The sequence below is a fragment of the Pyxicephalus adspersus genome, chromosome 5 (assembly GCF_032062135.1).
Source record: "Pyxicephalus adspersus chromosome 5, UCB_Pads_2.0, whole genome shotgun sequence".
Classification (NCBI taxonomy): Eukaryota; Metazoa; Chordata; class Amphibia; order Anura; family Pyxicephalidae; genus Pyxicephalus; species Pyxicephalus adspersus.
In genome coordinates this window covers 19,643,559-19,657,202 of record NC_092862.1, presented here as the reverse complement: position 1 = coordinate 19,657,202, position 13,644 = coordinate 19,643,559, and the positions used below count along the sequence as shown (strand labels likewise).

Sequence of the window (13,644 nt, the reverse complement as noted above, 5' to 3'; positions counted from 1 at the left end):
GCTGTAATTTTTGTGAACTGATCATCTAACCGATAGGAACACATCCAGCCCAAAGACAATCAGATCCTATCCACTAGGATTACAGGATGTTACTGTTCCATGGCTGGGACCAAGGGGGACACTGTGACCCTGAAATGTCATAGTATAGAGTGCAAAGAACATTAATGAAAATAGCAGCTCGATAAACCTTAGATTTGTGGATCTGCTATAGATTATTGCTGGATAAAACAACGCAAGATTTGAAGATTATTCTTATTTATGCGTTACTGCTGACTTCCCTAAAATCCTTATGCAACAATCATTGCTCTGCTCATAAGAGTACCTCTTATCCAGATTCCTATAGTGAAAAATTTAGCAGTTCAGTACAATTATTTTTAAATACCTAAATAAATAAATAATATATATTAAAAATATACAAAAAATGTATTCAGGGTGGATGAATATTAACATACCATATGTTCCTTTAGGCCAGCAGAATTAGCTGTAGGCTTTTACATATTTAGCTTTAATAGTTTTGATTGCTGCTAAAAGAATTTATTATTGTTCACAGTGGATCAAATAAATGTCACAGTAGCCAATCATCGTTTATCAAGGTCTCAGTCTAGAGCTTCAAAGCAATCTGTGTCTGCTGCACGTTGTCTCTTTAGCTTAACCATTCAACATGTAAAGTTTCCCTTCATTGAAATAGTTAAATGTCAGGTTTTTGTACCATTACAAAGCACTTTTATTTTTATTCTTATCCAACGCCTCCTCCTGTCCCTGGAAATAATTCCCTGAAGCAAATTTCTTCTGGTGCTCCAGGGCTCCACTGTTAAGGTATTACCACAAATAATGTTGGAGCAGCAATCTTGTATTGTACGCAAGGACCCCCATCTGCAACCCCCTGCATCAGAGAGAGGCAAAGGGAGCAAAAGATCCCTGGAAAACATATAATTCAGGGACTATTTTAAAGTTTGTTCTCTTGTTAAAGACACTAAAACAGCTAAATCGTATGCCAGCTCACTGGAATTACTGGTTCCTGATTTTCCTATTTAAAACAGAGGACATTTACCTGGTTGGGGGAACACACAGGGAAGTCTTCTACTGGTGGGATTAAACCCTGAGCAATCAATTGTCCATAAGAAGGAGGAGCTTCCCGTCTCAGCAAATCAGCTTCTACACGTGACAGCTGAGTCTCAAAGGACCTGAAATATAGAAAATAAAGATTTAGGCACGAGTAAACTGGAAATACAAGGAAACTTCTAGGCTGGAATAAAACTGTATTTTGTTTCCTTTAACAGAACTTTTGCCGGGGTTACACTACTCATAATTTAAATACTTAATTTAGTGCAGAAGTACCTGGCCACATCATACCACCATCTTCAGCAGGAACAGACAAGCAAGAGATACCAGAATGGGTTTATAACCTGAGTGCACATACTCAGATACATAATGAAGTAAAGATCGTCACATGATCCAGACAGCTGGCAAACATGGCATTACAAGGTTTTGTTTTTACAGTAATGGAATAATTTTTAGTCAATCTTATACCAGGCTTATGTGGTCATCTGACATATTTAGCAACTGAAGAGAAGAGGTCCATTTTTTAGCAGGGGCCGTACAACTCCAGCTCTTAAGGGCCATATCCAAGCCAGGATTTCCATATACAGAGAATAGTTTTGTAACCTTTTGTAAATCATTCCTTAATAAATATTAATAATAAATGTCAGCGGATTCTTGCCCTCTGTTGGCCACCTCTAAATAACCAAGCCGATATAGAACACATAAAAGCTAAAAACATGCTCAGGAATTTGGGTGGGGGGTTGTTGGAGAATGATATCAACAGGGGATATCGGCAGTGACAGCATATCATGATGCCGAATGTGCAGCACACATTTTACTTTCCCATGTGGGTACAGCACGTTTGTTTTAAACTAAACAATGGCTTATAATAAATGACATTTATGATACAGTCTGTCATTAGTTTTGTTTTACTCTGTGCCACTGAAAAAGTTTCCTTACCATTGATCCTACCAGTAGATATGTAATTTTCCACTTTCTTTAGCAGGGTGACAACACTTTTTGTTCTGCACGGGAAATGTGCAGAGGCATTGTAATCATGTGGAAAGGATAGTCCTAGATTTATTGTTTAATTACCCTAATAGTTACAAATAGTTTAAAGAAATCATAGATGATCATAGAAATCATAGATAGCCCCTGTAATAGTCACTTTATTAGCTTTATCTACCTCTCTCAAAAGGTAGAGAAAGTTAAAAAGGCAAATAAAGGAATTCATATACTAAATTCATTACAGGGATTTTACTATCAAGGGCCTTAATACCAAAATAAGGGACCACTCCACTCATATCAGAACTTATTAGCAATTTTTTTTGCATGCCCTCCACATGAGAAACAAGCATCAATCACAAAGCACGGAAGATTCTAAAGACGTTTATATACCTTCGTTCGAACATGCGCAGAGAGTACAGCTTGCAGGTGCATCCCAGAGCAATGACCAGCAGCAACCCACATATAAGACTCCCAATCACCGCTGCGGTTATCACTCGTGTAGGCACGATCACTGGACAATTCTCCTCATCGCTTCCATCCCCACAGTCATCCTGTGAATCGCAAACCCAGCTCTCAAAGACACAGCGGTTATTTTTGCAGTGAAAATTGCCCGGCTGGCAAAAGAAGCAGTTCTTCTCATCCGAACCGTTAGGGCAGTGGTTCTGGTAATTGCATCGGTCAGAACGAGGATAACAGACTCCATTCCTGGAGCAGGGGAATTCATCTTTTTGGCACATGGTACAGTTTAGTTCATCTCTTCCATTTGGGCAGTGCCAATACCCATCACATCGCTGCTGTTCCGTATAGCAGCCCCAGTTCCCACCACATGGAATCTCCCAGGGCAGACAAAAGCCATCGACTTGGTATGTTGCATTAAATCCTCTAGCCGCGCTGACCTTATCTGCGCAAAAATGCACCCTTATCTGCCCGGAGGAAGAAACTACAGTAAGAGGAGCGTGGGAATCAAAAGCAGTTAAAACTCGCAAAAGTTTACGAGAATTTTCCTCAAGCCCATCATAGATTTTTACATAGTCCCCATAACCTGTGCCATCCAATTTAAAGTCTGTAAAACGCAATATAACCTTACGGCGGTCACCGGTATCAATGAGCCATGTGCAGTTACTACCAGGTGGATAAAAGTCAGGATAGTTGGGGGAGCTAAATGCTCCATAGAAGTATTTAAGTGACTGTCCACAGGTGGGAACATCGCAGTCAATCTCATCCCCCAGGTCCAGACAGTCGATGTTCCCGTCACATTTTAGAGAGTTCGGTAGGCAGGTGTAAGCTTTGGTGACACGAGACAGACACTGAAATTGGTTGGCCACACAGGGCTGAAAGGAAACCTCGGTGGGGTGACTGAACTTGGGGCACGACTTTTCATCTGAATTGTCACCACAATCATCCATGTGGTTGCATTTTAATGATTCCGATATACACTTTCCGTTGTTGCAGCGGAATCGATTCCGATCACATTTTTTCTTCCCTTGAAAATAAGATGAAAAAAATATTTAATATTCTAACAAAACTCAACAAATGCAATCAAAAGGTCATATTTATAGCGTAGAGTGAATACTCCACATCATTATGATGTGATTGAATTAGTAAGATTAGTAATTCACATGTCCCGCTTTCTTCCAATTTACAAAGCCTTCTGCTCAATGAAGGAGGAGAGTGAGGGAGGAGGTCATGTTACTGACAGACTTTATGACCAGGCTGTTCTGGGTTTCTTAACTACATTATTTTAAAGGATTGTGAAGCTTCAGATTACCAAACCTAGTGCAGCCAAGTTTACATTAGATTCAATCAAATTTTTAAACAACTTTTTTGTAGTCTGAGCCAGTTGTCACGATGTTACCTCTACCTGCTGTATAGGAAAGCCGAAATCCTTTTCTGGAAATACGGTCATCGGTGTGGAATTTGATCCAAACATGGTCCTGTGCAGATGTGTACGGTGCTGGAATTGTAGAACCACATGCTCGAGGACCATCAGAATTTGGAGACGGCCCTATGGATAACCAGTCAAAGTTGCAAGAGGCTGAACCCTGAAGATCAAACTCCTGAAAACTGGAATATGAATGACAAGATATTAGAATATATGGCCCCTTCAACAAACACATTAAAGAAAGCTGCAGACCTGGATGTTCCTATGGCAAGTTTACCAAGTGGTTTCTACAACTTGAGGGTTTCAATTATTACACAATTCATTTAAATTGTCTCTTTCTTATAAAAGTATATTAGGAGCCTGTACTAAGCAGGTTCCTCTCGGCAGTGGTTCTAATCTCATGTCAGAGCTTTGGATCAGAACCAGCAAGTGGAGCTAGGTTCTGCAGTGTTCTGCATCAGCTACAAATCTCTCCTGCAGTACGTGTCTAAGCAGCTAACAAGTCACTTGTGTGAAGCTGCATTAGATACCATGAAAGGATATTGAAGCTGTCAGTTCAGTATCTAGCTCCAAACACTGCAGAAAGTAAATTGTTTAGAGCCTGAGCTACAAATCACTGAAACTGCAGTAACAAAGACCTTTCACTAGCTACCATTAATCTTGTCCTAACAGTAAAACTGCACTGTAGGTGCTACAAAATCTCCTTTGTGGCACAGTTCTAAAAGGCTAACTATGATAAGAAGCGGTATTACATGCCTATACACATACTGTGGAGGGGCAAATTTTGTCTTGGGAGGGTATGTAAGCACACAGGGACAGAATACATTAGAAAAAAAATGCACTAGAAATAACAGCATAGACTAGAGACCCTGTCCCGTACCATAATGATTGGCAAGATTTTTATCACCATCTCAAATTCCTTATTTTGTGCAATTAACCTCATTGTAAATTATGGATATTATCATATGAATCATGCACCAAGACTTGCTAAAAGCCACCGTCTTATATTATATATGATATGAGATATATACGATGATAGAATATCAACCCCAAGCAGACTCAATCCAATAATGCTCAGTAGAGTTTACCTACTATTATTCATTTCCTTTTCCATTTGAGGTGTTTTCATTTAGTGCGTGACAGGGCAAAGGTGCTAATGGTAGGGGCAAACACACTTTCCTCAATAGTTTTAGGGCACCAATCCAGAAAAAAAAATGCAGAAAATAACTTCTGATATTTGCATACTTGATGCAGCTCAATGGCTTAAAGTGGACCTAAATGCAACATTTTTACTTTACATAGAAGAAGGGTAGACAACCCTTTAACTAAGTAGATATTTAATTGATTTATAAAAGAAACAAGAAAAAAAAAAAGGGGTGCAGCACCGCCTCTTTATGCCCAAAATGGGCATACGCAAAAGGAGCAGCCGAGAGCCGCCCGAGATGCATGTGGTATTCCGGGAGGCTCTTGTCTGCTCTTTTTGCGCATGCGTGATCTCGGACCTGCGCAGTGAGAGATCGGGCAACATAGCAAGAAAAACAAAGGACGGCCAGGGGGAAAAAAAGGTCCAGCTTCATCGAGAGATCTGCGGGATTAAAAGGTAAGTGTGATTTTTTTTTTTTTTTTTTTGTGGACTATAGTCTTACTTTAAAATATACAACGGCCAGCCAACTAGCATTATCAGTAGGGAGCTAGCAACAACAGTAACAACGTTTCTTTTAGGATTTAAATTTTTTTACTTTAAGCATTTTTTTTTTTAATATTTTTAGATATTTTTTTTTATAACTCAGATATCACACTACGCTAAGTTAAGACTTTATAGAAGATTCAGGTTAAAAAAAAAATGGAACCTTCAATGACAGGCAAGTTCAGGAAGCACATCCCCATATACTGCCAGACATCGTGCCCTGGTAATCACAGGGTCATTGGCTGGGTCATCAACTTCACGGCTCTCTGAATGAATTAGTATTCTGCTTTGAACTAAAATACCTCCCGGTAATTAACTTCAATGTCTGTTCAAGAGGGTTCACACCACAAGTGTCTGCGGCCAGACCTGTTCTAAAGGGGACACTTTCAATTCACTCATTAAATCTGACATCTTGTCTGTGCGCCCCTTCCACACTCTTGGGAGAAGCTAGGGGATGCGGGACAAATATGATGAGTACTATCTAAAAGCAAATTACCACATATTCCACTTGCTCACAATAGGTTCTGTAGGTTGTTATGCTTTATAATACAGATTTGTGTTTTATAGTCACATCAAGTATCTGCTTGTCTGAGGTTAGGTGCAGGAAATGTGGATTTAGTATTGTATTGCTCTATCCTTCTGCACAAATCAGGTACATGCTTTTATTTGCTTTCTATGTCTACATCCACAGTAGATATTTAGACCAAATCCATATTACTACCAAAATTTTAAGTAAACCCTATCACACATAATTTGCTATTAGGCCAATGTCAAAAATAAAACTCAGTGTTGAAATTTTTTTAAGCTGGGGGGGAAGAAGCTGTAGGCAGGTGATGGTTCCTGTATTGTGACCCAACCTATGTAACTACCATAAAACAGTTGGGTGGTTACTGAAAAGCCTACTGAAAAACCTAGAACATACAAAGTCACAAGTAAAATGTAATTTATCTATCCAATGTGATCAGATTTAAGCAGCATTTCATACCTAATAGTGATTATTTCACCAGGGTTAGCATGAATGCACCAACTGCAATTGATTCTTGAAGGATATTCTAGCGGCCACCCGGGACTGGTGATCACTCCGCTTGATTGTCTGATCTGTTCAGGAATTCCCGCACAAGCTACAAAAGTAAAGAGACAAAAATAAATTTACTTTATAAGTTTTTTTTTTTAAATTGAAATATAATTTCAGTTGCTAAATGCAGCCCCCAAGATTCCCCCTGCTGTACCCACATTCCTTTATTGGCCTGCAGGAGATGAAAAAAAAATCAAACTAGTTGAACTTAAACACGGTAAAAGACTCTTTCCCCATATAACTACATTTTGGGGATTGAGGGGTCATTTGCTTCCCTATGCAGAGAAGTAGTAACAGGTGTTTCCTAGTCAATGAAAAAGTCTTCCAGGACACCTTCTGGGCTTGAGCAGGCTGCAAACAACAAAAAATCCTACTAAAAAGATGATGTGACTAAACCGGGATACTTGTAGAACATTTTGCAGAACCTTTTCCCCAAATTTAAATAAATCAAACATTACAATAACCCAAATAATATTCAATGAGATTTGTTTTGCCTGTGTTCTTTTATACAAGACTTCTCTAGAGCTGCTCCAACTCTCTGGAATGGTCTTCCTCGTCCTATTCGGCTTGCTTCTACTTTCTGCTCATTTAAAAGAGCGCTCAAAACCCATTTTTTCAAAAACTTGCCTACCCGGCTTCTTCTGTCATTTGAAACTACCACTACTTCCCACCACTACATATCTCCCATTCTATTCTGTGTGAAATTCCCCCACCTACTAAGATTGTAAGCTCTTCGGGGCAGGGTCCTCTCCTCCTGTATCACTGTCTGTATTAGTCTGTCATTGCAATCCCTATTTAATGTACAGCGCTGTGTAATATGTTGGCGCTATATAAATCCTGTTTATTATTAATAATCATAATAATATTATTAATATTATTATTAAAAGGTCAAAATACCTGTTATGCATTGCTGAGGTCGGACAAACTAAATTAATCCCAGTTTATACTCACCCATCCCCATTACAGGTGCAGCCATCTTCTTCCTTGTTTCAATGCTCGGCCATCTCGTTTGGCTGGGCCAGAATCATACAACTCCCATTTTTACAGGCACTGGACATTCAGTCCCAGAATCCGCAGTGGAAGCCATGGTGTGCTAGGTATTTCCGATTTTTGCAGATAAGAGCAATCAGGCAAGTAAGAATGTTTATTGCAGAGGGAACATCCCTGTCCCTTTCTGCCATAAAGCCCTGCTCTATGCTCCAAACTTTTAAATTGGGTTAGTGTTAAGGTCACTGGGTCAGAATAACCAGCAACCAGCTTTTTTTAAATATATATTTAGTTCATGACAGGTTCCCCTTTAAAAGATAAAAAAATCCCAAACATATGAGTCATTGGAGACACTGAAATGTTTTCCCATGACTGATTGTTGTTAAGTTAAAGAGAGGAAAAAAAAAAGTTATTCAGACTTGAATTAGTAACCAAGTAACCATCTTCTTCCCTCCACACTTCCATTCCGCAGAACTCGGGAACAATTTTCATTTCATGGAATCGCTGAACGCGAATGCCTTCCCATCAGCCAACTAATGCAGAGCTTACGTAGGAAGGAAATTAGGCAGTCGATTTCGCTAAGTGAAATCTGCTCAGAGGCAGGCAGATGTCACTTTAATCTATTCGGAATATTTTCAGAGTTCAGCTCCTTAATTTCCCGCTTTGCATGCAGCAGAAAACTCCACAACCAAATGTCTAGCGACAGCTTACATCATTGTCATTTTCCTGGGGCAGGAAGCACAGATTCATCCCCGTCCTTTCATGGGGTGAAGGCAATGAGGGATCCACTATAGGACTGAGGCACATTCAGGAGTCTGCAACCAATCTTAAAGAGACACAATCAATTAGGCTGGGTACACACATGCAATAGTTGTCGTTGGAAAGGATCTTTAATGATCACGACAAAAGACTGCATGATATATGAACGAGTGCTGTACATACAGTGCCATTCTGCTCTATAGAGAGGGGACGGGGGAGAATGACGGAGCGGCACCCGGCTGCGTTCTCTCCTCATTCACTTTCATTACGATCAATCCTCGTCTGTGGATCCGCCAGGATGGTTGTCCAGGCGGCGAGCGCTGTGCACACGCCAGATTCTTGTCCGATAATCAGCCCTATGGCAATCAGAGGAGAATCATCTGACGTGTGTACATAGCCTTTGCTATTAGAGGCAAAGCGACAATGTCTACAAATCAGCCTCCTCCTGTTCTGGTCCTCTTCTACCCCCTCACTGTCAGAGCAATTGCTCGGTTGCTCAAACGAAGCAAAGCTTTGGGTAATGGAGCGAATATGACCAACCCTGTGACCAACCCACTTGCAGGGCCTGGACACTGTCTGATGGAAGGAGGTAATGATGCCATTTACCTCTGGTAAGCTCTGACACTATGACACTAGAGCTTGCCAAAAGACTTGTACGGTGGGATAGCATGGACTAGCAAGTCTCCTATTCTGGGACAATTGCCTGGGGTCTATAAAATGACTTGCTTAACCTCACAGGTCAGAAATGTTGGACTGAGCATTGATTGCAGTGAGTAGTAGTACAATGGCTTGGTTTTTAGATGGTTGGCAATATTATCAAACTGCATTCAATACAAAATAACTGTATTGAATGCAATACATTGGATTTATATGTGTAAAAGCAATACATTGTTTTCAAGAACATTTATTTTACAGTATACGAGTATAATATGTTTTTAAATATATATATTTAATTTATTCAATTTATTGTTACATGATTTTGTGTTTCAAATTTTATTATACTCATACTATTATATTATACTGTAAAATAAATTTTCATGAAAAACATTTTCATGTACCGCTTTTAGACATATAAAACCAGAAAGAAATGAACTCTTGTTAAATTTATTAAATATTAGACATATTTTGGTGAGTTATGCCTAGGAACTATAGCCCTACAATGTAAAATTTCCACGCAAAACAATGTACCGCTTTTGGCATAAAAATACGGACAGTATTAGAACGCCAGGGAGGTTAGGGAGCTTTCCTTACTACAATCCAACATGAGTTTTGCAGCAAACTTTGTAGAAAGAGCAAGTAAAAGTTGCCTTGTGAGAGAGTAATGGATTCTACGTCCCTGCAGGATTAATAATCAAAAGGATTTATATAGCGCCAACATATTATGCAGCGTTGTACATTAAATAGTGGTTGCAAATAACAGATAGATACAGACAGTTACACAGGAGGATAGGACCATGCCCAGGGGAAGTATCATACAATAGGAAGGGCGATACGGAGAGGTGGGTTAGTGAGGGTTTTAAGAGACTGAAGATGGGTAGGCATGTTTTAAAAAATGGGGTTTTGAGTGTTTTTTTTACATGAGCAGAAAGAAGGAGCAAGCCAAAAAAGGACGAGGAAGACCATTCCAGAGAGTTGGGGCAGCGCTAAAAAAAGTACTGGTGCCATGCGTGTGATGAGGTTATGAGTGAGGAAGTCATTTGAAGATGGAAGAGAGCGGCTACTGGAATATTTTTTTACCAAGTCAGAAAGGTAAGTGGGACAAGAACTGTGGAAGAATTAGAACGCAAAGCACAGGAGCCTGAATGATTCATCTCCACTTACCATTTTAGTATTTATCTCTACACACACTGCTAAACACTTCTGATGAGCTGTTTTCTTAAGTAGTGCAGCTTATACGCATACAATTTTCCCGCATGTCAGTCTTATACAGGGAAGAAGGTAATTTATGCAATAACACAGAAACAGCAGGAAAAACTACTCTCCTCTCCAGAAAATCAAAGTAAAAGCAACCTAAACATAGTAAAGTACAGGACAAAGAATACAAAAACTGTACCACCTGAAAACCTTTGCTTTTAGTCACAAAGCCACAACAGGTCAGGAAAGTCAAAAGTCAGCAATAGAGTTTGTGTGTTGGTTCAGGAACACAAAATGTTAAGACAAAACCTGCATTATGTATATTGCATTTAGACGGAAGGTGTCCGTTTAATGAGTGCTTTTTGATATATGATATGAAGTATAACTGCAGTTTATTGTCTTAAAGTCTTTGTATTTACATATTCTTCTGAACATGTGCACTTTATTATTTTTTGCATTGCTTTTCACACAGGTTTCTGTAAATGTTTGTATGCATAATCTCTGTAAAAGTCTGTTTTGTTGGTTGCTTATAAAAATAAAAAATGCTGAGACAGCACATCATCCAGGTAACTACCAGCTGAAGAATGAGTTAACAGTTGGTCTCTGTGCTTTTTGTTAGCAAAGTTTACATCTAAAATCACATGCTTTTAAAGGAAAGGTCTAAAGGCAGGCCTTAATTGGTAATAATTAAATATTTGAAGAGCCACTGCTTTATAGTATGCTGGGAAGTTTTGAATGGGTGCTAACATTTTCTGGTAGTGTCATCGTTTTGTTCACTTGTTTCTGCCACAAACTGTTTCCGAAGGCTTTAACACCAGCAAGTAGTACGGAAGCTATGCCCATTATTTATGGAACACAGGGCCACTAAAAGCTTCTCCCTGCATTGTGTATCTGTTGGCAGGTTTTATTTGTGGCTAAAGTAACAATCACTTTATTGGGCATTGTACATATTGAACAAAACACTTACCAACTGGGAGTCCTGAAAGATGAACGTTTTCAGTGTGCTCACCATAGGCGCCATTGTCTGTAAAAAAAAAAATGAAAAAACAAAAACATAAGTACAACACAGATCCTCTATGGTGGAATAAAGCTTTTAGTATAAATGATGGCAGATCTCAGTGAGCTTGGGATACAATTATTATTATCCAGGATTTATATAGCACCGACATATTACGCAGCGCTGTACAAAGTCCATAGTCATGTCACTAGCTGTCCATCAAAGGAGCTCACAATCTAATGCCCCTACCATAGTTATATGTCTTTAATACAGTCTAAGGTCAAGTTTGGGGGGAAGCCAATTACCTAACTGCATGTTTTTAGAATGTGGGAGGAAACCCACACAAACACCGGTGAGAACCTGCAAACTCCATGCAGATAGTGTTCTGGCCGAGATTTAAACCTGGGACCCAGTGCTGCAAAGGCCAGAATGCTAACCCCTGAGCCACCGTGCTGTCTATACTAAACATCCATCTCTGCTTCCTATAGCTGTGGATAGAGGTGTCTTCACCAACTTTCTGTGAGTCCCCTTTAATGTTCTATATTTGATTTGTCTTTGTAATTATTCTTTTGTTTACATTTCATTTTCCGTTTGGGTGGGACTGCTTTGGTCACAGATCACAGAGTCGTGCAATAGTTAGCAAGGCTCTACATAGAATTACTTGTAGCACATTTATCTATTCTTTGCACAGCAAGGCAATGTTAAACAAAGGCAGCGAGGCAGAATATATAGAAAGAATAATAAATAGAAGGTTGAAGTTTGAATCATGAATTTAGAAGTAGAATTTTGACAAAATAAAATCTCTCCTCATTTCTTTAGGAGTAGAAATAAAGCATTCTAGTGGACTTTTTAGGTTTCCACACTGATAATGACACTGATATTAGAGCATGCGCTGTCTATTCTTGTATGCTCCGAGTATTTTTATTATATAAAATAAAAAATGCACCTACAAGGTACAAACCTGGTGTATCAGGCCTGAAATCAAATAAAAGTGAGGCTAGGGTTACCCAAGAAAACTTTCTGGCAATGCTTTAACTGTAAAGGGTTAACAAACTGCAGTGGTGAAAATGATATTCATAAGATGCCCAGACAGGGGACTGGATGGCTCTATGAACTAAATGTCCTCATCCTGAATAGATTAAATAAGGATTTACAATGGTTTGCTTTTGACTGAAGAAGATTTTATTTATCATTTATGTACAGTATATATGATTATCAATATTACACAGTATTTATATAGTGCCAATATTATGCAGCGCTTTACAAAGTCCATGGTCATATCACTAGATGTCCCTCAAAGGGGATTCACAATCTAAAGTCCCTACCATATGTCAATAATACAGTCTAAGGTCAATTTTTTGAAGGGAAGTCAATTAACATAACTGCATGTTTTTGGGATGTGGGAGGAAACCCGTGTAAAAACGGGGAGAACCTGCAAACTCCATGCAGATAGTGTCCTGGCCTATATTCGAACCTGGGACCCAGCACTGCAAAGGCCAGAGTGCTATATATATATTACAAACACACACACACCGTGTCCCCCTCAATTTTAATGCTTTGTAGTAGAATTTATTTTTCTGAACTGACTCATACAACATTAAGCTAAATGCAAATTAACCAAGGTACACTCAAAGCAGTCCCCTTGATTAGTGTAAATTAAAAGTTTGGACCCAAGCTTTACAAATTCAATTCACCCCCTCCCCCTTGTGTAGCCATCTTTGTCTGCAGCTGTCTGACCTCTCCTAACTTTTAGTTTCCTGTGATTGTACTTCCTGGGAATCACTCTTACTCTTGATGTATACTATAACACAGAGAAATGTTTTCTGGTATTCCCTGTTCTTCTCGCTTTGGGTATCACATGGTCACACACTACTGACCCTCCCAGAACATTGCCTGACTCTTCAGCAATAAAATAACTGCCTGGTTGCAATTTTTTAGGTATAGTTTTAGTGAATGGCAGGGCAACTTCCACATGACTAAAGGTCCTGGGCCAAGACAAAGACAGAAGTAATGCTAAATGTAACTTCACACTATGGTGTGTCCTTGACCAGACTTCGATATGCATAAAGAGAGGTGCCATCAACCAAGCAATATTCTCCCGGCCCCTTTTAGCTGGGCGCACCACCCGGCACTTTCCATTGATCAGCCGACTGTTTTAGAGTGCTTATTGAGGAGTTTGGTCACAATACAGGGGCTGCCACCCTACTACAGGTTCTTCCCACCCACCTAAAAACATTTCTGGGTTGGATACTGCCAGGAAACCGGCAGACTCATTATTTGCATCAGGAAACAAAATGCATTACTGCAGGAGATCTTCTTTACTTCTATACACATATGCAGCAAAACATTTTTTT

General features: G+C 39.4%; 1 protein-coding gene across 3 annotated transcripts in view; it reads right to left on the bottom strand.

Annotated features, from left to right (window-relative positions):
* LRP12 (LDL receptor related protein 12) overlaps positions 1-13,644 on the bottom strand; it is a 46,851-nt gene that overhangs the window by 6,494 nt on the left and 26,713 nt on the right. For 2 of the 3 annotated variants that reach the window (XR_011920762.1, XM_072410746.1), the window contains exons 3-7: positions 11,261-11,317; positions 6,604-6,739; positions 3,905-4,113; positions 2,440-3,532; positions 1,052-1,184 (exon numbers count right to left, since the gene is read on the bottom strand). Coding sequence is in view for 2 of the 3 variants with exons in the window: in XM_072410746.1 (XP_072266847.1) it covers positions 1,052-1,184; positions 2,440-3,532; positions 3,905-4,113; positions 6,604-6,739; positions 11,261-11,317 (1,628 nt within the window). In the remaining variant the exon portion in view is untranslated. The remainder of the gene's footprint in view (positions 1-1,051; positions 1,185-2,439; positions 3,533-3,904; positions 4,114-6,603; positions 6,740-11,260; positions 11,318-13,644) is intronic. The other variant, XM_072410747.1, reaches the window with a different exon arrangement.